Source organism: Acanthochromis polyacanthus, chromosome 19, assembly GCF_021347895.1.
Source record: "Acanthochromis polyacanthus isolate Apoly-LR-REF ecotype Palm Island chromosome 19, KAUST_Apoly_ChrSc, whole genome shotgun sequence".
NCBI lineage: Eukaryota > Metazoa > Chordata > Actinopteri > Pomacentridae > Acanthochromis > Acanthochromis polyacanthus.
In genome coordinates this window covers 16,151,251-16,174,048 of record NC_067131.1, presented here as the reverse complement: position 1 = coordinate 16,174,048, position 22,798 = coordinate 16,151,251, and the positions used below count along the sequence as shown (strand labels likewise).

Below are 22,798 nucleotides of genomic sequence, written 5' to 3'. Positions count from 1 at the left end.
TGGATGTCACTAAAGCACCAACATCTCACACCAAACGGATATGTCACCAACCATTTCTCCTTCACCTCCACCTTTGAATATAAAAGATCATGTGCGCAGCAGCCAACAAAAAGTAATCCAGTCACAATCATTAACCCACAGTAACGTTGTATACCATGAATGGTCGTCACAATCTGCTATCAACTTAATTATTCATTAATGTCTTTTTCATTTTGTCTGTCTATCATTGTCTTTGCTTGTGTCTGTTTCTGATGAACAGGAGCAGACTCATGAGTAGAAGCAGACGCACAAAAATCTGACCTGAATAGACACCCATGGAGAAGAAGAATCACAGGAGATCCTCAAAACAGCTGGACAGACTCTCACACTGAGCTAAAATAACAATAAGTGCACAGAATTTAAGTGATTTACATAGATAACATTTACTTTCTTAGCCCTGGATTCCACCTACACTTTTACAGTGTTGCATAAGTGGTCACTCTCAGGCTATTGATAAGCATGTGGAGACCAAAGAGTTTCAAAGGGAGGGACTCACATGCATCTATACTCACGGACGTGCACAAATATGCACAGTACCAAAACATACAGTGTTGGAAAAGTATTCGGACATCCCTTGCACTTGTGAAATATTGCATTAAGAATCACTCTTTGGTCTTTAAGTGCAATTTGTTTTAGCACAGTCACAGCCTAAATACTAAACAAATCCTACAAAAGCCATTAAAAACTTAAAATTGATAACTTCCATAAAAATACATAAGAATTTTTGAGTATTGGGTCATTTTGGTACCAGTGATTCACTAATGAAGGTCATGCTTTTTGTTAAAAGACACTATTTTGTTGCCGTTCTTCGTGTCTATATAAAGCTAACACATTTGAAAGTTCTTCAGAAACAAAATTGGCCAAAACAAGGAACCTAACGCAGGAAATACACCTGAAGACACATATTCTCAGCCAGGAAGGGTACAGCTGCTGTCAGATAGCCAGGAAGTGCAGATGCAGTCCGTCAGCAGTTGGATACACTCTGCAGAAATACAGACGAATCAACAGCTTGGAAGACAAATGAAGACCTGGGCGTCCAAAGGTTTCTTCAGCAAGAAATGATCGCATCCTTATCTGTATGTGCAGGGAAAACCGCCAAATGACATCTCAGGAGCTTCAACAGCAGTGGACAAACCAAACTGGTGTCCAGAGTTCCTCCCACACTGTACGTAGCCGATTTTTAGATCATTGCTTAAGGTCCTACAAGGCTGTCAAGAAGTCCCTGATCAATGAGAGACAGACACACAAAACAAGAGTGACTTCAGTTTCTGCTATGAAAAAAATACTCAACTGTATCTTGTTGATTTGCTGATATTATATTTATGTTCAAAATCTTGATATTGCACCTCAAAAGCATTAAATGGTAGGCCAATGTATACACAGACTATACAGCCTATGCGTGTATAATTAGAAATCCCTAGAAAGTTGTGAATCTTGATATCTCAGTCAATGTTTAGTGGAAATGTTTACTGGTAGTAGATAAACATATTGTAAATGTGAACGCATATGATCTACTGAGAAGCTGCTATAATATTTAGTTGATTAGAGTGCTTCTAGTGTAGTTAATATAGTAGCTTTGGCCCCTGGCCCATAGGGGTTTGCAGTCAGGCCTAGAGTCGTCCCCTGCTGGTGCGGAGGTCCTCAGTCTGTCTGTGTGAGGAATGTGGCGCGACAGACCCAGGCAACGCTGTGTACATATCAACTATTACTAAAGAGGAGGCAATAAATACTATTTTTCGTCGTTTTATCCGACGTTTGCTGGGTTTTACAGTTTCTCTGAAGTAGCAGCCACCGGGGAGAACATGCCTCGCAGACGACAGGTAAGAACAAATGTAGGTCGCTCAAGCGTTAGCTAAGTTAGCACCGTTGAGCTCCATTCTCTGATTAGCTAGCTGGACGGATCCCCCATATTCAATTCAGTAAACCGACAATTTAACGGACTAACACTTTACATTAACATTGGTGGCTTAGCTCGCCGAGGTAAAACAGTTTCACAGTTCACTGAGTTTCAACAGCATCGTCATTATTGAGCATTTATTAGCATTTTTGGCGAAAGCTAAAGTAAGTTAAACCGTGTTGACCGGTAACAAGGAGCTAAACCAAATCGAAGACTTTATCTTAGGTTTTATTCAAATGTAATGGTGATTTATGAATCCTATGTGTCCCGAATTTACAGTAAAACTTCAATAACTATGGTGTGTACACTTCTGTGTAAGTAGATACAGGTACCAAAGCTAATCGTTAAGCTGTACATCTTAAATGCTAGATTTGTTAATGCAGTTTGGTGCCAAGGGCTATTAGCCGTATGAGAAAACGGGAGCAGCTTAGCTAAGGTGACACGCCAAGCTAACAATAATAATAGGTTGAGGCGCTGACCACGCTAGCAAATTAGTCGTGTAAGCCTATACTTTGGTTTGTAACGGTAACATTTTTTGAATAGTTGTACCAAATGCTAACTACAGGAACAGATATTAGATTTCATAGTTAGATTGAAACCATAGTAACAGCTGTTCAGCCTTTTACAACACAAGCTAACAGAGAGCTTACAGCTGATTGTGGCCTTTCTGAAAATCTGTTATAGACTTAGCTGGATAAAATTTGTTCTTGTTACACAATATTTCTATTGCTTCAGATTCAGTGCTGTGTTATGAATGAATGTTTATGATCCAAATACCTCATTCATTATGCTCTACAAGGCAGAGCTCAACTGTTGTCAGGTGTAATTTACATCACTGACTGTTGCCATGGCTCAAGAGCTTCAACATTTTATTTTTCCATGATCAATGATTATGTTATTTTGGATAAGACCCCACTTATTCATTTTTTCCCCCTGATAGAGACACATGGCTGGGAGTGGTTCAGATGGAACTGAAGACTCGGACTCCTCCGCTGAAAGAGAACAGACCAATAGTTCAGAAAGTGATGGAAACATGCCCAAGAGACAGCGCCTCACCAGAGCCTCCACTCGCCTTAGCCAAAGCTCTCAGGGTTGGCCAACATAACTTATAGATGCAAATATGAAGCTTTTACAGTGTTCCTCATTTCGGCTGTTAATCATTATGGTGGTGTGACTTCTTTTCCATCAGACACTCCGGACTTGAAGCGAGCTGCGGACCATGATGAATCTCCACCGTTGACCCCCACAGGGAATGCACCCTCCTCTGAATCTGAGCTGGACATCTCCAGCCCCAATGCCTCTCATGATGAGAGCCAGGCCAAAGACCAGGCCAACAGAGACTCCGACAAGGACCTCTCTCATCGACCCAAGCGCCGGCGCTGCCACGAAACCTACAACTTCAACATGAAGTGCCCAACTCCGGGCTGTAATTCTCTTGGTAATATTTTCAGCTTTAAAAAAATTTTAAAGGACTGTTCAACATTAGTTGTTTGTTTGATCGTATGCAATGTGATATATTTAGTAATGGTTGTTCTAATATATAAAACTATCTTCTCTCCTATTTTCCAGGCCACCTAACAGGGAAACATGAACGTCATTTTGCTGTATCAGGTTGCCCTCTATACCACAATCTTTCTGCTGATGAGTGCAAGGTGAGTGTTTCCTAGATCTTTGTAGCTTCTAGTACAAGTTGTAATTGTATATTTCAATTGTGCTTCTCCAGTGTTTGGCTAGGATAGTCATCGCTGTGCTGTGTAACACATTTGTCCTTCATCTTCTGTGATACTTTGACCCCTTCATGATAGAATAATTATCATAACTATGAGTCATGTGCACATATATTTAACATGATTGTTTTTTTAGCTGTTAATGTAATGTTTCAGTTTCACACATCCATAATTATCAAAGCCATTTCCAAGTGTTTTATGTGACAAAAAAAGAATCCAAACTCTACTTGCGCTATAAACCCAGTTGTGATTAAGGGACTAATTAATAGAAAAACATGTCCCTGAAACTAATATAAACTGTGATACACACGTGGACAAAATTGTTGGTACCCCTCAGTTAAAGAAGGAAAAACCCACAATTCTCACTGAAATCACTTGAAACTCACAAAAGTAACAATAAATAAAAATTTATTGAAAATTAAATAATCAAAAACAGCCATCACTTTTGAATTGTTGATTAACATAATTATTAAAAAAAACAAACTAATGAAATAGGACTGGACAAAAATGATGGTACCCATAACTTAATATTTTGTTGCACAACCTTTTGAGGCAATCACTGCAATTAAACGATTTCTGTATTTGTCAATGAGCGTTCTGCAGCTGTCAACAGGTATTTTGGCCCACTCCTCATGAGCAAACAGCTCCAGTTGTCTCAGGTTTGATGGGTGTCTTCTCCAAATGGCATGTTTCAGCTCCTTCCACATATGTTCAATGGGATTCAGATCTGGGCTCATAGAAGGCCACTTTAGAATAGTCCAACGCTTTTCTCTCAGCCATTCTTGGGTGTTTTTGGCTGTGTGTTTTGGATCGTTGTCCTGTTGGAAGACCCATGACCTGCGACTGAGACCAAGCTTTCTGACACTAGGCAGCACATTTCTCTCCAGAATGCCTTGATAGTCTTCAGATTTCATCGTACCTTGCACACTTTCAAGACACCCTGTGCCAGATGCAGCAAAGCAGCCCCAAAACATTACTGAGCCTCCTCCATGTTTCACCGTAGGGACAGTGTTCTTTTCTTCGTATGCTTGGTTTTTGAGTCTATGAACATAGAGTTGATGTGCCTTACCAAAAAGCTCCAGTTTGGTCTCATCTGTCCAAAGGACATTCTCCCAGAAGCTTTGTGGCTTGTCAACATGCATTTTTGCAAATTCCAGTCTGGCTTTTTTATGAGTTTTTTTCAGCAGTGGTGTCCTCCTTGGTCGTCTCCCATGAAGTCCACTTTGGCTCAAACAACGACGAATGGTGCGATCTGACACTGATGTACCTTGGCCTTGGAGTTCACCTTTAATTTCTTTGGAGGTTGCTCTGGGCTCTTTGGATACAATTCGAACGATCCGTCTCTTCAATTTGTCATCAATTTTCCTCTTGCGGCCACGTCCAGGGAGGTTGGCTACTGTCCCGTGGGTCTTGAACTTCTGAATAATATGAGCCACTGTTGTCACAGGAACTTCAAGCTGTTTAGAGATGGTCTTATAGCCTTTACCTTTAAGATGTTTGTCTATAATTTTTTTTCGGATGTCCTGGGACAATTCTCTCCTTCGCTTTCTGTTGTCCATGTTCAGTGTGGTACACACCTTTTCACCAAACAGCAGGGTGACTACTTGTCTCCCTTTAAATAGGCAGACTGACTGATTATGAGTTTGGAAACACCTGTGATGTCAATTAAATGACACACCTGAGTTAATCATGTCACTCTGGTCAAATAGTTTTCAATCTTTTATAGAGGTACCATCATTTTTGTCCAAGCCTGTTTCATTAGTTTGTTTTTTTAAATAATTATGTTAATCAACAATTCAAAAGTAATGGCTGTTTTGGATTATTTAATTTTCAATAAATTTTTATTTATTGTTACTTTTGTGAGTTTCAAGTGATTTCAGTGAGAATTGTGGGTTTTTCCTTCTTTAACTGAGGGGTACCAACAATTTTGTCCACGTGTGTATTTAACTACAAGACTTAAACCATGGACATTCTCCTGTGCTGAGCAGTTGTATAATTTTCACCACATTTTTATCTCTGACATTCATTAACCATGTACTGACTTGTTTTTAATTTTGCTACAATTGGAAAAGGTGCTTGCTCTTCATTGGGACGTATTCGGCAGCTAAATAAAGTAGAAACAACTCTGTGAAAATTCTATTCATTTTTGTTCAGTGCACATATCGTTACCTGTACTCCACAGAATATAGCCTATATAGCCCAACTTCACTAATCTGATTATTTTAGCAAATGAGAAGCTCAAACTTAAAGCTCAAGTTTTATAACAACTTTAAAACTAACCCACTATTAAGCTGTGAGCATTATCCTAACATAAGGCCAAGCAAACATGAAAATACATTTGGCATTGTGATCTGCATCTAATTCCTGTGTCAGGAAAACATTGGATTCTAATACAAACTGGACGCTTCATTGTCAGGTAAAAGCCGTCAGTCGTGAGAAGCAGGAAGAGGAGGTGAAGGCACAGGAGGAGAGCAACTCACGCCATGCAACTCGTCATCAGGTAGTCCACTTTTGTAATGATTTACTTCACGCACATTTAGTTCACTTTCTAACAGCAACTATGTTCAAGTTAAAGCAATACTATTTTCTCAAAATTGCTCATCTATATCTAATCATGTGAGTATTGCTTTGATTGTTACGAACAAATTCTGATGTTGCCAATAAACTGAACCGTTTTGTGTTTTATTTCCAGACACCAACATCCAAACAGAGCAAATACAAAGAGCAGGTGGCTGAGATTAGGAAGGGGCGAAACTCTGGCCTTCAGAAGGAGCAGAAAGAAAAGCACATGGTACATCAGCAGCAGTCCAACATGCAGTCGTCCACCTCTCAGTGTGGATCAGCCTGTAGGTTGTCTCATCTGTTATTTGTCTTTCTGTCTGGTCCACAGGAGCATCGGCAGACACATGGCAACACCAGAGAGCCGCTGTTGGAGAACATCACCAGTGACTATGACCTGGAGCTGTTCAGGAAAGCTCAGGCACGTGCATCTGAAGACCTGGTAATGAGGGGTTTTATATCTCCGTCAGTGCCACACTTGCAAGAAATGCCTGTTTTGTTTTTAAGAATTAGATGAAAATATAACCGGGGCCACTATTTCTGACCATAAGTAAAATCTTTTTTTGTGATTTGGATAGCCACTTGTTGCTCTGTTTACAAATTTGTCAATATTGTAGCCTCACAGTTTTAGCTTTTAGCACACATATTTGTTGTAAAAACCACCAGCAACGCACAATGTTTTCAGTTCTGCCATCTTTCCTTAAGGAGAAGCTGCGTATCCAGGGTCAGATCACTGAGGGCAGTAACATGATCAAGACCATCCTGTTCGGCCGCTATGAGCTGGACACCTGGTACCACTCGCCCTATCCTGAGGAGTATGCTCGTCTGGGTCGTCTCTACGTCTGCGAATTCTGCCTCAAGTACATGAAGAGCCAGACTATTCTCAGAAGACACATGGTGAGACACGGCTTAAAGTTCTTCTGCTCAGGGTCAGAGCCATTTTAGGTTTGCCGATGGTTAGTTAATGGTCTTGGGTAAATATTCTTACATATTTTTAAACAGCTGCATAACAAGAATGTGACTGTTAAAGGGGAACTTCGTTTTTTTTCAACCTGGGGTCTGTTTTCATATGTCATTTCATACATGTGAGTGATGGAGAAATGAATTTTCGACATAGCTCCAGTATTTAGCCAGGCAGTCTACTTAGCAGCTAGAAAGCAAATTTCGTTCCGAAATTGCGCGATAGCTCGCGAAATCGCGTGATAGCTGTCGCACGATTTCGGAACGAGATTTGCTTTCTAGCATCCTGAGCTTTGGATACAGACCACAACAAAGAGCGATCGCCAGGTAATGTGGAGGTTTTCGTTCACTTCTCATCTCTAGTATGTTGTGGGACACTCGTTGAGACTATCCGAGCCGGTCAGTGTGGGGGGAAAAAAGCATGTTAGGGCGGACTTTGATGCGGGGGGGGCCTCTTGCCCCATACTTTTCGCTAGCTGAGCTGTTAAGCTGCCTGCCTGGCTAAATACTGGAGCTATGTCGAAAATTCATTTCTCCATCACTCACATGTATGAAATGACATGAAAACAGACCCCAGGTTGAAAAAAAACAAACTTCCCCTTTAATGTCCGTATACAGTCTTAAGAATGTATTTATGTTAAATATCAGTTAAATAATGCATGTGACTATGCTACTTCAAAAAAGTAATTGCAATTATTTGGTTATTTGTTTTGTTTTCATGACGATTGTCGCAATCTTTTGCTACCACATTTGTCATTCAGACCAGTGGAGGATGTAGTGTTGATTTTTAAGAGATATGTGTATGCTATAAGGTCTTTATGACTATGTTTTGTTCTTTTTTTAAACTTGTATTACATTGCCTAATAATAAACACTGCAATGTGGCATTAAAATAAAAGTATTTACCTTGTCTGTTCATTGTGAGTTTTTGAAAATGTGTGTTTTGTCACATGTCCTTTCAGGCCAAATGCGTGTGGAAACATCCTCCAGGAGACGAGGTGTACAGAAAGGGGTCCATATCTGTGTTTGAAGTTGATGGCAAAAAGAATAAGGTAGGGAGACTTCTTCGTGTCGGTTTTGCCATTTAAAGCGATAAATGGTTCCCTAAAGCAAGCATCACAAATGGGGATATCTTACTTTCAAGACAATCAAATGAGCCACTACTTTAAAGTGATTAAGTGCCATTTTATCCCCAGATCTACTGCCAGAATTTGTGTTTACTCGCCAAGCTTTTCCTGGACCACAAGACACTTTACTACGACGTGGAGCCTTTTCTCTTCTATGTGATGACTGAGGCCGACAACACTGGCTGCCATTTAGTCGGGTATTTTTCCAAGGTAAGAGCAGAAAAAGGGTAGATTAATGTTATGTATAGGCACCAAACATTTGCCCTTGCAAGGGTTATAGGTTCTTTGAAATGATGTAAATATACAGAAATACCTAAAATGTTTTTTTCTTTTTATTCCTTGAAGGAGAAGAATTCCTTCCTGAACTACAATGTATCCTGTATACTGACGATGCCACAGTACATGAGACAAGGCTTCGGAAAAATGCTCATTGACTTCAGTAAGTGTATGCTTTCTCAATTGTTTACTGTATCAGAATGACTAAAGTAGGTGTTGACTGTCAAGCACACACTCTGTTATCACCATTAAAAGAAGCAACCTCACTATACCAGTATTATTGAAGTAGTGTTTTGGCCTGTTTGCAGATGTTGATGAAATCTAGACTCTTGATTCTTCTTGCTGACTATCCTGTGCCTTGCTTAGGTTACCTGCTGTCCAAAGTGGAGGAGAAAGTCGGCTCACCAGAGAGACCTCTGTCCGATCTGGGCCTCATCAGCTACCGCAGCTACTGGAAAGAAGTGTTACTCAGATACATGTACAACTTTCAAGGCAAGGAGATCTCAATCAAAGGTAAGTGACGACACAGGCCTCATAATTCAGCTTTCCCAGTGCAATAGCTCTTCTGCAAAAACATGTGAAAGCTTAATATGTGGCTTTGACGAGACATGTTTCTACATCAGAAGATTAATTTCCAGGTAAGAAAGGAGACGCACATGCAATAAGTATTTATCATTTTAATGTTTGATTGATGCACAGAGATCAGTCAGGAAACCGCGGTCAATCCGGTGGACATTGTGAGCACCCTGCAGTCTCTTCAGATGCTGAAGTATTGGAAGGGAAAGCATTTAGTATTGAAGCGACAGGTAAGTTTCCCTTTGTACAACCTAAGAGAATACAGTGAATATATAGGGGTAATTAGCTCAATAATTTTATTTTCACAAAATGAATTCCTCTATTGAAATGAAGAATTACTTTTTAAATACTACAGAAAATAAGCATATCATTGAGATTAGTTGAGTCATTTATCCAGCTCTTGTCGTTATATATTTTTTTAATTAATGTTACAATTTTGATTTTAGGATAATTCTGTCATCACAGTTTGGTTTTTTTTATTGTTTCCCCACCCCATATTTTTATTGCATTGTTTTCCTGTTCAAATATGATGGTAATCATATTCTTATCTGAATTGCTGCAGTAGCAATAAAAAGCTAAATTGTAATCAGTCTTGATTTTAATTTTGGCCATAATTTGCCGCCTTTTTATTTCACCTGATCTCATTCCTGCTGCTGTTCCTCTTTTCCCCAGGACCTGATTGATGAGTGGAAAGCGAAGGAGATCAAACGAGGCAATAGCAACAAAACCATCGACCCAAGCTCGCTAAAATGGACCCCTCCCAAAGGAACATAAGCACTAAGATTCTCAGGCTACTGAATAAATTCACCTCCAGCCTCACCAGCCACAAGTAGCCTAGACCTATGAACTGTCAATAAAGATCAGTGTTGTTTTTCTTTCACGTTTTTACCCTGTTGTGTCACAAAGCTTTTTTTTTTTTACTTTTATATTTTACTTTCATTTATATGTGAAGCGTCATACGTTCCAAGTCGGTTGATTTAACTCCAACAGTTAATAGTAGAGAGTTTGTCCTACTCGTTGAAAACTGCCTACGTCTACTTAGCTCTGAATGTTAAACGATAAACAGTCCAGTGTGGTGGATACAATGAATGTTTTGCTTTGCTCGTGCAAAAAATACATACCGATATTTGGCAGCAATTACAGGTTATTTTTTATTTCTTACAAGCAATGTGCATTTTGAAGATGGTACCTGTTCTTGTTTGGGATTATTCCAATATTTGTTAGCATGAATTGAAACTATAAGCAGGGTGTATTTTTTAGGAGTATGATTTATGGTAACGTCTTTGGTTGGTGTGAAATTGTATAGATCATGATGATGTGTATTTTTGTTTCGCTCCATCAATAGAAGATTTGGATCCATTTTTCCGGGGAACCTGCCAAATAATGGAAAAAATAAACTCAGATATTTTTAATTTGTTGAGAATAGTAAAAAAAAAAAAAAGAAAAAAGAACAACACCACTGTAAGAATGCACATAGAAATAAAACAACCTCAGGTTTTTATACTGATACAATCATACCGTGCTTGTGTGGTTTCTCTGAACGATGGACCGTGGTGGTTGTTCCGGATGGAATTATTCTGGTTAAAGATTCTGTAATAAACAGAAATCATTTTAACAGGACTGTCTTTGCCTTGTACTTCTGATCATAGCTGTTTATTGTGTATTAGCCATTTGATATTTTTAATATCAATAAAGCTGCCTTGATATTTTACATGTTATCTCTTAGTAGTTTGTTTTACTCACCACCACTGGAGGTGCTTCTTCCCATTAAACCCCCAAATGTCTCTCCTTTATTTCCTACAAATATAAGATGATGAAAGCAGTTCAAGATGCTGATGTAACAGAAACTAAATGTGCATAACTTGTTTAAAAAATGGTTGCATTATAGAGAAAATGGCTGTTTGTACCTGTAAAGGAAAAAGCAAGTTACGAACACTTATTACCACGAACATGTGGAAAAATTTAAATTGTACACATGCCCACACAAAAACGATGCTCCTATCATGTTTATATACAGGGATGCTGTTCGAGACAACCTGATCGTTTCCCCATAAGTCCATAGAAGCGAAGGGCTTTAGATCTTTTAATCAGACTGTCCACTGGGTTAATCAGACCAGTCTCCAGTGACTCATCCTGCCACAAATAAGCAAAAAAAATAGGAATACTTCAAACACATATTTCAATACATTTATCAATCATTCACTGTTTGTCCATAGTGGTATTCTCAGTTTTTGTTTTTTTTCTGTCTTAAAACAATAAGTCAGTGATTCTCACCTGCCAGTCTTTGGATAACCCTCTCTTCTCTTCTTCACTACCTGACAGTCCCTGATAGGTTCGCACCAAAGCACAGAAAGCCATAAGGACAAGCTGGATTTTCCAGGTATCCATTTTTCATCAAGGAGAAATTCTTTGGTTGAGTTTCTGTTGAATTTGGGGGAGCTGAAAACGGCTACAAATATGTTTTAAGAAATATCTGCAAGACGCGATTCAGTATTAGCTCTGTGTCCCAGCTCAGGGTGCATTTATACCTCCGCTGCTACCAGACCCCTCCCCTCTAAACATGGAAACGCACTCGCTTCCATTGGATTAAAAAAAAATACCAGCTTGTCATATTACAGCAGTTATACAAACTGTAGCTTTTCCTTATATATATATATATATATATATATATATATATATATAGCTTGTTACACATTAAAAATCAGATTTTGTACCGTTGCACAGATTGCATTGTTTTCAACAGGTTTTGCAAAGCTTTACTTGGAAATCGTCCAAACAAAGCCTAAGAAATAAAACGCATGCTAAATAATATTAAAGCTCAAATATTTACATTTGAGTTGCTCACCTTTCATTTCCTTTTTTATTAGACATCTGGATTGCTAAAAATATCCTCCGGTTGCTCATTTGTGACCTTGTGATGTGCACATGCTCCTTTGATATCAGCGAGGAAGAGGGCAGGATACGCCTGGTCTTTGAGCTTTGCAAATATAACCATCTGCTTTGGAGGTTTTATTGGTTCGCCAATTGACTTGGTGAATCACTAGTTTTGGATTTACTTAGCGGGATAACACAGATGTGACCACTGAGGTCAGATAGGCCGATTTAGATGTGCATTGATTTATTAAGATTTAACAAATAACCAATGAACTGAGGGTGATGGAAGCAGTGTTTTAGAAGACGGGTGACGTTTCAAGTGCAATGAAATATGAATGAATTGCTTTGCACGTGACTAAATGTTTTGAAATATTCAACCTTTCTGAGGAGGAGACATCTCAGTTGGGCTATTTATGCTCCATCTCCTGAGACAATTACTCTGTTATTAAACCTTTTCATGATCTTTACTTACTTAGCCATTTAAATGCTCTCTTGTAGTGAAAGGTGAGCTCTTTTTCCAACACTCCAGCCACAGAAATATTTGGAGAGGCAATTACTTGACAATCTGTGTGCTGTAAGGACACCCACTTGAAACAAAGCTGACACACACATCAAATGCTTTGATCCAGACACAGGTGCTTCTAAAAGCAAGAAAAGCCCGGGACAATTAGGCCTGAAAGGCAATTACACCTGAACAGCCCTCGTGTGCACATAGTCTGACCCACAGCCAACGAGGAGGGCTGAATCAAAAGAAATCAGAGGCTCAACATTAGCATATGAAATGGTTGAGTCACAAAGAGCTCCTGTAATGACAGGACGCTGTATTTCCATGTGACGCAGAGTGTAGGAGGTTTCAGGATCTGCACTGCTCGCTGATGGTGATTCAGTGCACGGTCTGAGTCTGAACTTCAGTTTCACCCTCAAATATGTGACTCTTCAAGCATTTTTTGGTTGAAATATAAATCTCATGTGACATTTCAAGTGAAATTTAGGCATGGGTCACCGTGCCCTCTTTGGACCCACTTTATCAAGGGGTCTTTAATGAATAAGCCATTCATTTTGCATATATGCTGATCAGCCAGAACAACAAAACCAGTGACAGGTGAAGTGGATGGCACTGATTTTTTTTCATTGGAATTATACGTTTCAGAAGGTGGGATACATATGATGGCAATTGAACAGGTAGTTTGTGAAGTTAATGTGTTTAAAGCAGGAAAAATAGGCAGCGTACGGATCAGAGTGACTTTGACAAGGACTAAATTGTGAGGCCAAGCCTACTTGGTCAGAGTATCTCTAAATATGACAAATTTTGTTGGGGAGTTAGAGGTATGCAGGGGCTAGCATTGGCCAAAAGTGAAAAGAGTGACAACTGGTGAACCAGGGCTCAGGGATAGAGCTACTGGAGCACATCTATCCATTATCTACACACCACTTAATCCTTACTCGGTCCACAGCCAGGTTACAGTCAATCCTAGCTGACTTAGGGTGAAGGCAGGGGACACCCTGGACAGGTCACCAGTCTATCACAGGGCTGCACATAGAGACAAACAATCACACTCACATTCACACCTACAGACAATTTAGAATAATCAATTAACCTCAGCATGTCTTTGGACTGTGGGAGGAAAATGGAGTGCCTGGAGAAAACCCACGCATGCACAAGGAGAACATGCAAGCTCCATGCAGAAAGATCCCAGGCCTAGGTCAGGATGCGAACTGGGGATCTTCTAGCTGAAAGGCAACGAGCCACTGTGCAGCCCTACTGTAGCACAAGTTCATGAGAATTTTAACGTTGGTTCTGATTGAAAAGTGCCAGAATGTAGCCACAGACCAGTCGGAGTCATGATGCTGAACCTCGACAATGGGCATCACATCACAACCGGACCATGAAGCAATGAAGGATGGTGGCCTGAAGAATGTTTTCTTTTATGTCATGTAGAAACGTAGGGGTGTGTGTGTGTGTTATATACCCATTAAACAGATGGCAGCAGGATGCACTATGAGAAGGCAACACACTGGTGGGCACCGTGTGGAAACCTTGCCAGTGGCCTCTTTCAACGGGATAAAGCTTCCTGGCACACGGTTTGAGGATCATAACAAGTTCAAAGTGTTGACTTGGCTTCCAGACTCCTCGGATCTGAATCCAATTGACCATCTGTAGGATATGCAAGAAGTCCGATCCATGGTGGCCCTGCCTCCCAACTTCCAGGACTTAAAGGATCTGCTGCTCACGTCTGATACCACAGGACACCTTCAGAGGTATTGCAGAGTCCCACCAGGTAGGCGGTTTTAATGTAGTGGATGATGAGTTTGTAGAATTGTCAAGAAAAGTACTACTCAGCCTGTATGAACAGTTCTTTCATGTCGTTCTGCTCTGAAGGAAGCTTTCTACAGTGTTGAAACAAATACACTGTAGAAAGCTTCAGATGGTGTATATTCATGAAAATCCTTGTGATCTGCTTCATCTTAAAGTTTTGTTACATCTAAATATAACTCAGCTGTGGCTATATCTTATATAGTTACTGAAACACGGCCTACTGTGTTACACTGATCCCCATCGGGTCAGGAAATTGTACATGACAGATACAACATACAGTGTCTGTGGATAATTTTGTAGTGGTCTGAACTAATAGGAACCATCATCTCTTCTTTTGTTGAGTCAGTTACATAACTGAATTCATGTGGTGTTTAGAAATGCAAACATATTCTCCAGTGACTCGGGGTGCTGCTTTTCTCTGACAGCTGACATTAGTTTTAAAATCTCTCTTAAGAAAGCTGCAGGTACCTGCAGATAAACAACACAAGATGTCACAATCGTGACAAAACCAGTTGAGGAGACAATGTTAGAGCTGAGGGCCGTAATCTCCTGCTGACAGATAGTCTTTTATCAGATGAGACGAGCCCAGCAGATGTTCCACTGTGGTGAGTTTAGTCCAGAGGAGAGGACTGATATCATCATCCCTGAGCCTGACAGAGCAGCTTTAAGGCTGTTAGTCCTCTTATCTCCACAAAATCTTGATCCATCTTAATACTGACAAATTAGTCCATTCATGGGGCTAAGTGGGCTTTTACTATAGCTGGTCGGTCTGGTGGCTGGGGCAGAAATGTGACAGAGCAAGAAGAATCTACAGCAAAGGTGCCCCAGGGAGTGGGAGTAAGGAGATGAGTTAAAATTTGGATCTTTTCCTCTTAGAAAACGTACCAATACAGCAATTTAAAGTACCCTAAGACAAGTAAAAATCAAGCATGAATGTTCCATCCATCCATTATCAATACATCGCTTAACCCTCATTAGGGTCTCAGGGGGGCTGGAGTCTATCCCAGATGACTTCGTGTGAAGACAGGGGACACCCTGGACAGGCCACCAATCTATCACAGAGCGACATATAGAGTTAAACAATCACACTCACATTCACACCTATGGACAATTCAGAATTATCACTTAATCTCAGCATGTCTTTGGACTGTGGGAGGAAGCCAGAATACCCGGAGAAAACCCATGCATGCACAGCGAGAACATGCAAACTCCATGCGGAACGATCCCAGGCTGGGACCTGAGCCAGGGATCTTCTAGTTGTGAGGTGACAGTGCGAACCACCGAGACACTGTGCAGACCATGTATAATCCTACTTTAGTAAAAATATATTTATAGCAAAAGAAAAACAAAGGTCTGACACACCAATTTGTTTTCATTTCAGTTTTTTTCTTTGTATTATTTTTAGAATGCCTCTGATTTTTGGTGAGATATTTAATCTTTTGAACATTCACTGAAATGAAACCACATGAACAGTTCAGAGGGAAATATCTGAAACTACATACTGATTTTTGTAAAAAACCAAAAAGTTTGCAACCCACTGGTTACATTTTTACATGTTCTATTTAAAAATCTTGCAATATTATAAATTGTGTGAAATCTTTATCTTAAAAATTGTTAAAGCTGTCCAACAAACGTAATGGAGTAGACTGTATAAAGTAGCATAAAATGGTTACACTCAAAGTACAAACTCAAAGTACCTTCGAATTACATTTAAGCTAGAATTTAAAATTTAAGTTATTGCTTAGTTACCTTCCACCACTGGCTTTGTGACAATTATTCTAATAGTTTTCGAGTTTAAATAGGAGAATCTGTGCTACCCAAGTGATGCGGTCACATACTGTATGGGTGCTAATACCCTGATCAGCATGTCTCTGGTTCAGATACTGGTGTGTGGAACAGTTCCCTGCTGTATTTTCCATCTCTTTTGACAGTTCATCTGTTCATGAAAGCAAAAATAAATAAATAATACAGTTTTAAAAAGTCAAACTTGGAGATGTTGTCATCGATTTGCTCAAATTTAGTTAAGATAAAGGAATGAGAATTAAATATGTCATCAAATATCATGAAGAAATCTATTAATCAGTTTATTTACAAACTACATCCTCCGAAATTATCGTGCATTTGAGTCAAGACTCTCTGAAACAGTTTTCACTCCAAGTCGAATTAGAAACAGTGACTGTTGTATTTAGTGCATTAATATTCGTCTGCTGAGCCTCGAGGTTAGGTTTATGTGAACAGAACACAGTGAACGTCTGATCAGGAGGTGGCAGTGTTGTCTAACACATAAAATCAAAACCAAACCGTACAAAGCTGCAGACCCTCTGCTTACATGTTTCCACCACCTCAGCTGGAGATATTTCAGCAGGACTTTAATGTCTCGATGAATTTATGTTGCACATGTTGAGCTTGTTTTGTCTGTTTTTACTGACATACTCAACAAAAATTCAAGAATGTGCAAGTCTTGTTTTGGTTGGGAGTAATATGACATATATTATGATTTGCCTTTAATTTTTGTGATTCATTTGCATTCGTTTATTTTTTATTTTCATTTAACCACCACAAAGATATATTTTCAATTTTTTGTTGTACAAAGTGAAATGGGATTAAATGAACCCTGTTTAATGGGGGAAATAAAAGCTTCTTCAGAATGCTAGTTTTGCATAAATCAAGAAAAGCTTGGGACTTTATGCAACAACATCTCCTCCAACTACAATGTAGGTAAATATGAAACAGATTTAAACACTTTTAATGTCAGAAAGTGGTGAAATAGAACCACAATCCTGTCACTAAAATATTACACTATTCTGCTGAATATTTTTATAGCAGCAGTCCAGTTTCTGAGCAGACTGAGACACGTAACAAACAAATCTATAAAAAAAATCTTTACGATTCGACACTAATCATTTTCATGGTATTGTATCACACACGAGAACAGATCAGACATTGTATGATAGATTCCCTCCATACAATGGAAGGCGGCACAACCTTGTGCACATGTAACTATAAATTATGTTGGAAGTTTTAACTGTTGCAGTTAGCCTCTTGTTTTTCCCGTTTGGTGCCCTGTGGCACTTTAGTGTGGTTTCTCTAGAGAGGCATAAATTTGGCTCTTCAAGGCTCTCTGAGAATGAAATACCACTGTCTGCCTTTGCATGCTCAGACTGGGGGCTTCAGGCTGGTACTGTGGTGGTTCTGTCTCCATGCATCCAGGAGTTCGAGACAGGCTGGTGTCATGGAATTGGCTGGACCAAAAGGAGATGTGTATTTAGCTGCGTTTGATTCCACCACACCAGGAAACGCCAGACCAATGCCATGCCGATTCTCTTGAGAAAATGCAGGTGCTTGGCCATGCTTCTTGGCAGTATTTTTACACAACAGTGAAGCGTAGTTCTGTCACTGGTAGCTGATGAAGGTATTCCACCGCCTCACACGTCGGCAGGTTGTGTGTCTTATCGGTGTTTTTTGTGGTGATGTCAGGTGCTGGAGATTCACTGGAGCTTCCTCAAACAGCAGCAGATTCTCCCTGAAAGGCCGGAGTTAGAAACAGCTGATTCTTGTCTTTGAAGTGATGCAGAATCACAATGGGGGAGATTCGTGTTTCACCACAACTCCAAGATGTTCTCACAGATAGCAACATTTCCTCAGTGTTGTTCCAAATCTTGCATCATTCTCAAAAAACAATTCCTCCTGAAAATCTTGGAAGTAACTGTGACCTGACCTTTAACTGTTTCATCAGTGCTATCACTGAGTTACACTTCAGGTTATGTTAGATACTTGAGCTATTATATACACTGGGTGCTCCTATAGGTGCCGATGGTATTCTATCATTGGGAACAAATCTGCTTCAGATATGTAGGTCAAGTACCTTCAGCTGCCATTCAAAAGTGTTCACGTCTGTTTACAGGCAGTGATTGCACAACATTATCCTTAAAAGAACTGGTTGAGTTCCTTTAAGGATTAGATTTTGGCAGTGATGTGATTGATAGTCTGGATCCATGGATTGTTACAGATTTCAAGATTTTTTTTTTGACGATCACATGATTGCGATCCTACCTCAAATCCACCTCTCTGGACTTATCAGGACTTATCCATCGGAAATGATACAATGACTGAGCAGCCTTGGTGGAGTACTGCGCTCTCTGAGTACTTTTCTGGTTTCTAAATGCTATTTTTATGCATTTTATGATTTTTAAATTTGCATATGGACCTATCCAAGATGGCTGCACAGTGGAGTAAGTGGTTAGCACTTTCTCCTTGCAGCAAGAAGATCCCCAGTTCAAATCCTAGCCTGGGATCTTTCTGCATGGAGTGTGCATGTTCTCCCTGTGCATGAGTGAGTTTTCTCCGGGCACTCCGGCTTCCTCCCACAGTCCAAAAATATGCTGAGGTTAATTGATAACTCTAAATTGCCCGTAGGCGTGAATGTGAGTGTGATTGTTCGTCTGTATATGTAGCCCTGCGACAGACTGGCGACCTGTCCAGGGTGTCCCCTGCCTTCACCCGAGTCAGCTGGGATAGGCTCCAGCACCCCCCGCCACCCTAGTGAGGATAAAGCGGTGTGTAGAGAATGGATGGATGGATGGACCTATCCAAGATGGCCTACAAGTGGCAAGACTCACTTTTATTGTGGGCAGTCTAAGGCACACCTGTGCACTAATCATGGTGTCTAATCAGCATCTTGATATGGCACACCTGTGAGGTGGGATGGATTATCTCAGCAAAGGAGAAGTGCTCACTATCACAGATTTAGACAGATTTGTGAACAATATTTGAGAGAAATGGTGATATTGTGTATGTGGAAAAAGTTTTAGATCTTTGAGTTCATCTCATAAAAAATGGGAGCAAAAACAAAAGTGTTGCATTTATATTTTTGTTGAGTGTATTATTATAGATAGATGGCAGACATAATGATAAAAACTCTGTTTAGACAGATTACAATGTTTACAGATATTACATGCTGATAAAAATACTTCAATTCAAATTTTTAGGAAAAGTGAAAACTTCTGTAATTATACAAAATATGTCTCATTTGACAGACTTTTTTTTAGATTGTCACCAATTGTATCTAATTTTATAAATATATTTAAAGCAGTAAACTTGAATTTAACAGTTTCATACTTTAATTAGAAAGAAAATTGAGATTTTAAAAATGTACGTTTTATTGTTTCAAATGTTATTTCATATTAGATACGTAAATCCTGTTTTTGAAATTTTATTGATTCTCTCATTATTTAACATATACATTAAAAACCTGTTAAGTAAAATGGTAAAAACCTGTGAAATTACGGACTTGCTTTTCCAGTGGTAGCCATTAATCATGTATGGGAATCTTTCCCCTCATCGTGTCCCTTTCCCGTTAGTAGGAAGGTAATGATCGGAAAGACTCCCACATTAATGCCTTATGAGCGTCACATCATTGGACAACTGAAGGTGAAGCTGCCAGTCTTCCTGTGCTGCTGCTTCTCACTCACTACTGGAGGCTTCAGCTGGCTGCATTTCCCCAAAGAACATCATTTTTACCCACCACGAAAGCTGCTATAAATACCGTAAATGTAATTTAAACAAAGCTGAGTGACGTTTGTTTAACTGCAAACTTTCAGCATTTAATTACCTTTGACAGCACAGTTTTCGCCAGTGTGGGACACCATGTTTAGCCGCACTGGCACTTCCCTACTTTCTCGCACCAAGTTGGATATATTCAGAGAGAAAAAGATGAATTTCCCAGTCATAATTATGATTTGGATGTTGACATGAATGCTATTTTCAAGTGGGAAACTGGTCATTAGAGTATGACGTGATGACCTGATATTTAGTATCAAGCGTCAGAGTGGTAGAAGTCTTCTGAAGTCTTCTCAAAATGTCAAACATTCCCTTTAAATTTACTCTGTTAGTGGGTCATTAATATATTGGATGTCCCCGTCTCAACATGATTGTTTGTTGTCTTTTCCCAGCCTCTCTACACTGTTCATCTGTTGGTTCTTAGGTCAGAACCCACGGGTCCCCAGAGGCCCATAATTAGCCCTGTTACTGATGTTCTTGTTTGCTGGGCTCTTGTGGCTTCTTCGACACTCTCAGCCTATGGCGAGGCCTCTCTCGGTCAGATGTGCTTACTTTGTCGAGGAGCCATTCGCCAATTCATTCCCAAAGCCTCAGAGGTTCAAAAGCCAAGTGCATAATTGCTCCTTAAATCAATCTGCAAATTTCGTGGTATCCGAGCTGCAAACAGTTGGCCTGGAATCGCTTATTCACGAGGAACGCTCGTCCGTGGTGTGTATTTAGAGTCGCAGGAAATATTACAGAGTCCCGGAGAAAATTACATGCGAATTTGGGGAAGATATATTCAATTATGAGCTTGCGGTCTACGCATACATTTTACATTAGTGCAATTCATCCCGTTTGTCCGACCTTTATGGGCAGCATTGTGTTTTTGTGGTTCAGATTGTGGGACGGGCCACACAGCTAGAGAAGGCTCTGCGTCTGAGAGGTTTCCCCCCTTATTGTTTGAGATTTTACTCCTCGGTCCCTCTTCATAAATGTCAGTCAGCTGCTGTTTGTGTGTGAGGAGGCAGACAGAGCGGTTGTAGCAGTGTCACTTCAGAAAACAGACAGGAGTCATGTCCAGCTCTCCACCTTAATAACAGCTCCTCTGCGCACACACACACACACACACACTTTGATGCCCAGGGCTTTACGAGTGCTGCTTAATGCACACTGTCCCGCTTCTATCTCTGTCTCTCTTTTGAGTTTTTCTGTCTCCATCTCCTTCTTCCTCCCTCCCTCCCTCCCTCCCTCTGTCTTTCTCTCTGTCTCTTCACTCCTCCTCCTCCTCCTCTCCCTGCTGTATTTGCAGTCAGCTTTAGTGCCAGACACCCTGAGGCAGCGGTAGCGCCAGCAAGTCTTCCCACCTCTGTTTTTGTGGTAGGAGATGACATGTCGAAGCTTTGAAGGGCAGGGGAAGGGAGGGGAGAGGGGGAGGGAACGGGAAGGGAGGGGAGGGAGCACATCACTCGGCGCAGAGGAAAAGCAAAGGGACCCAGAGAGAATGTCATGTGGCCTGCAGTCCGCCCAGATACTCCCTCTCTCTTTCTCTTGCTCTTTCTCGGTCTGTCTATGTGGGCAGGCAAGAATGGCGACAGGAAGCAACCCCCCTCACTCTCCTCCCTCCTTCCTCCCTTCATCCTCCCCTGCCCTCCTTCAGCTCTTCACTCACTCACTCCTCATGTCTTCCCCCTCCTTTTTTTCCCCCCTCTCTTCCCTATCCCACCTTCCACCCCATCTCTTTCTCTTTCTCTCTGAACCCAGTTTCTGTTTGTGTGAATTTCCCAAACTGCGTTATTTCATTTGGTGTCTTCAGTTTCCCCTCCTTCTCTCGGCTTGTCTGCCTCCCTCACCCACAGGCGTGCCCGTGCATCATAACTCACTTGGTGTTGAGGTGTGCTGAGGTGTGTTGAGGTGTAAACTGTGAGTGAGTAGCAGACAAAACATGTTTGATTCTCAATCCTCAGGCGCTACTCATCATTTCAGGAGAGAGAAGAAAAGCAGGAGCAGTTTTTTCCCAGAAGTATAGTTTCCATACGTGCTTACACTTTGGATGTTTTCTACACAGTGCTGTATTCAAGCCCAAACTGTATTGCATAACTGTAAAAATACACATAAATTGTAATAGTAGTGTGCATTTTTTTCTCAAATACAGTTAAACGAGAAAATTACGGTGTGAATTAAGCAAAAAGTCTTCACACAACAGTTCACAAACAACAGCAATTTAAGTTCTAAGAATATGATTAACTTTCCACTACTGCCCTGACATTGTTTTGCATTAAATTAAATACTATTTCCTTTACAAAATCTATTTGCTACATTACAAATGGTACCTTTTACACAGAATGTACCTCCTTTCTTGTTTTGGTTGTATTAGTGGAATATACATTAAAAAAAATCTTCAACACAGTTGGTAAATCTCAATTCCGCATCATAACGATTAAAGACACGTTGTATTTATGCTACATGTGTGCACAGTTTATCAACTTAAAAAGAGGAAGAAACTACTGTTAGTGTCGATTCCAGCAACATAAATACAGTATGTTATTGGAAAGTCTAGTCATAGCATTAAATTGTAAACCTCACATTTTACTGTAAAATACTTGAATAGATTTTGCAGTAAATAACTATTTAACAAAATTATAACATTTTAAACACTGACAGCATTATACTGAACACTTCCAGGGCAGAATCCAACTATAAATTTTATGACACATGAAATACATTACAATATTAAAACTGTGAAAGTAATTTTGACCTGACAAGAAAATTTATTCCACACTGTAAAATGCACGTAACAAAATTTCCTTTGAAATTACAATAAAATAGTGACAATTATTATTTATTTAAACAAGTAATTACTCTAAAAGTGATTACAGCACTATGCAGTAGAATATATGATTTACTTT

General features: G+C 40.0%; 2 protein-coding genes across 4 annotated transcripts; one reads left to right on the top strand and one right to left on the bottom strand.

Annotated features, from left to right (window-relative positions):
* Nucleotides 1-1,664: 1,664 nt before the first annotated feature.
* kat7b (K(lysine) acetyltransferase 7b) lies at nt 1,665-10,871 on the top strand. 2 transcript variants are annotated; one of them, XM_022209373.2, is made up of 14 exons: nt 1,665-1,859; nt 2,877-3,027; nt 3,126-3,374; nt 3,506-3,588; nt 6,080-6,163; nt 6,356-6,454; nt 6,554-6,664; nt 6,931-7,119; nt 8,144-8,233; nt 8,378-8,518; nt 8,654-8,747; nt 8,951-9,097; nt 9,284-9,390; nt 9,833-10,871. In XM_022209373.2, the coding sequence occupies exons 1-14, from the start codon at nt 1,842-1,844 to the stop codon at nt 9,932-9,934; spliced, it is 1,665 nt and encodes a 554-aa protein (XP_022065065.1). In that variant the 5' UTR covers nt 1,665-1,841; the 3' UTR covers nt 9,935-10,871. The 2 variants fall into 2 exon arrangements, with proteins under 2 accessions (XP_022065065.1, XP_022065064.1); XM_022209372.2 differs by having other exon boundaries at nt 6,928-7,119.
* Nucleotides 10,068-11,664, bottom strand: si:ch211-131k2.2 (uncharacterized). Of its 2 annotated transcripts, none has more exons than XR_007938161.1 (5): nt 11,435-11,664; nt 11,068-11,293; nt 10,904-10,957; nt 10,679-10,750; nt 10,068-10,533 (listed from the first exon to the last, which is right to left on the bottom strand). XR_007938161.1 is itself a non-coding variant. In XM_051939928.1 (5 exons), the coding sequence occupies exons 1-5, from the start codon at nt 11,546-11,548 to the stop codon at nt 10,499-10,501; spliced, it is 372 nt and encodes a 123-aa protein (XP_051795888.1). In that variant the 5' UTR covers nt 11,549-11,664; the 3' UTR covers nt 10,068-10,498. The 2 variants fall into 2 exon arrangements, 1 of the variants encoding a protein (XP_051795888.1); XM_051939928.1 differs by having other exon boundaries at nt 11,197-11,293.
* Between the last annotated feature and the right edge of the window lie 11,134 nt (nt 11,665-22,798).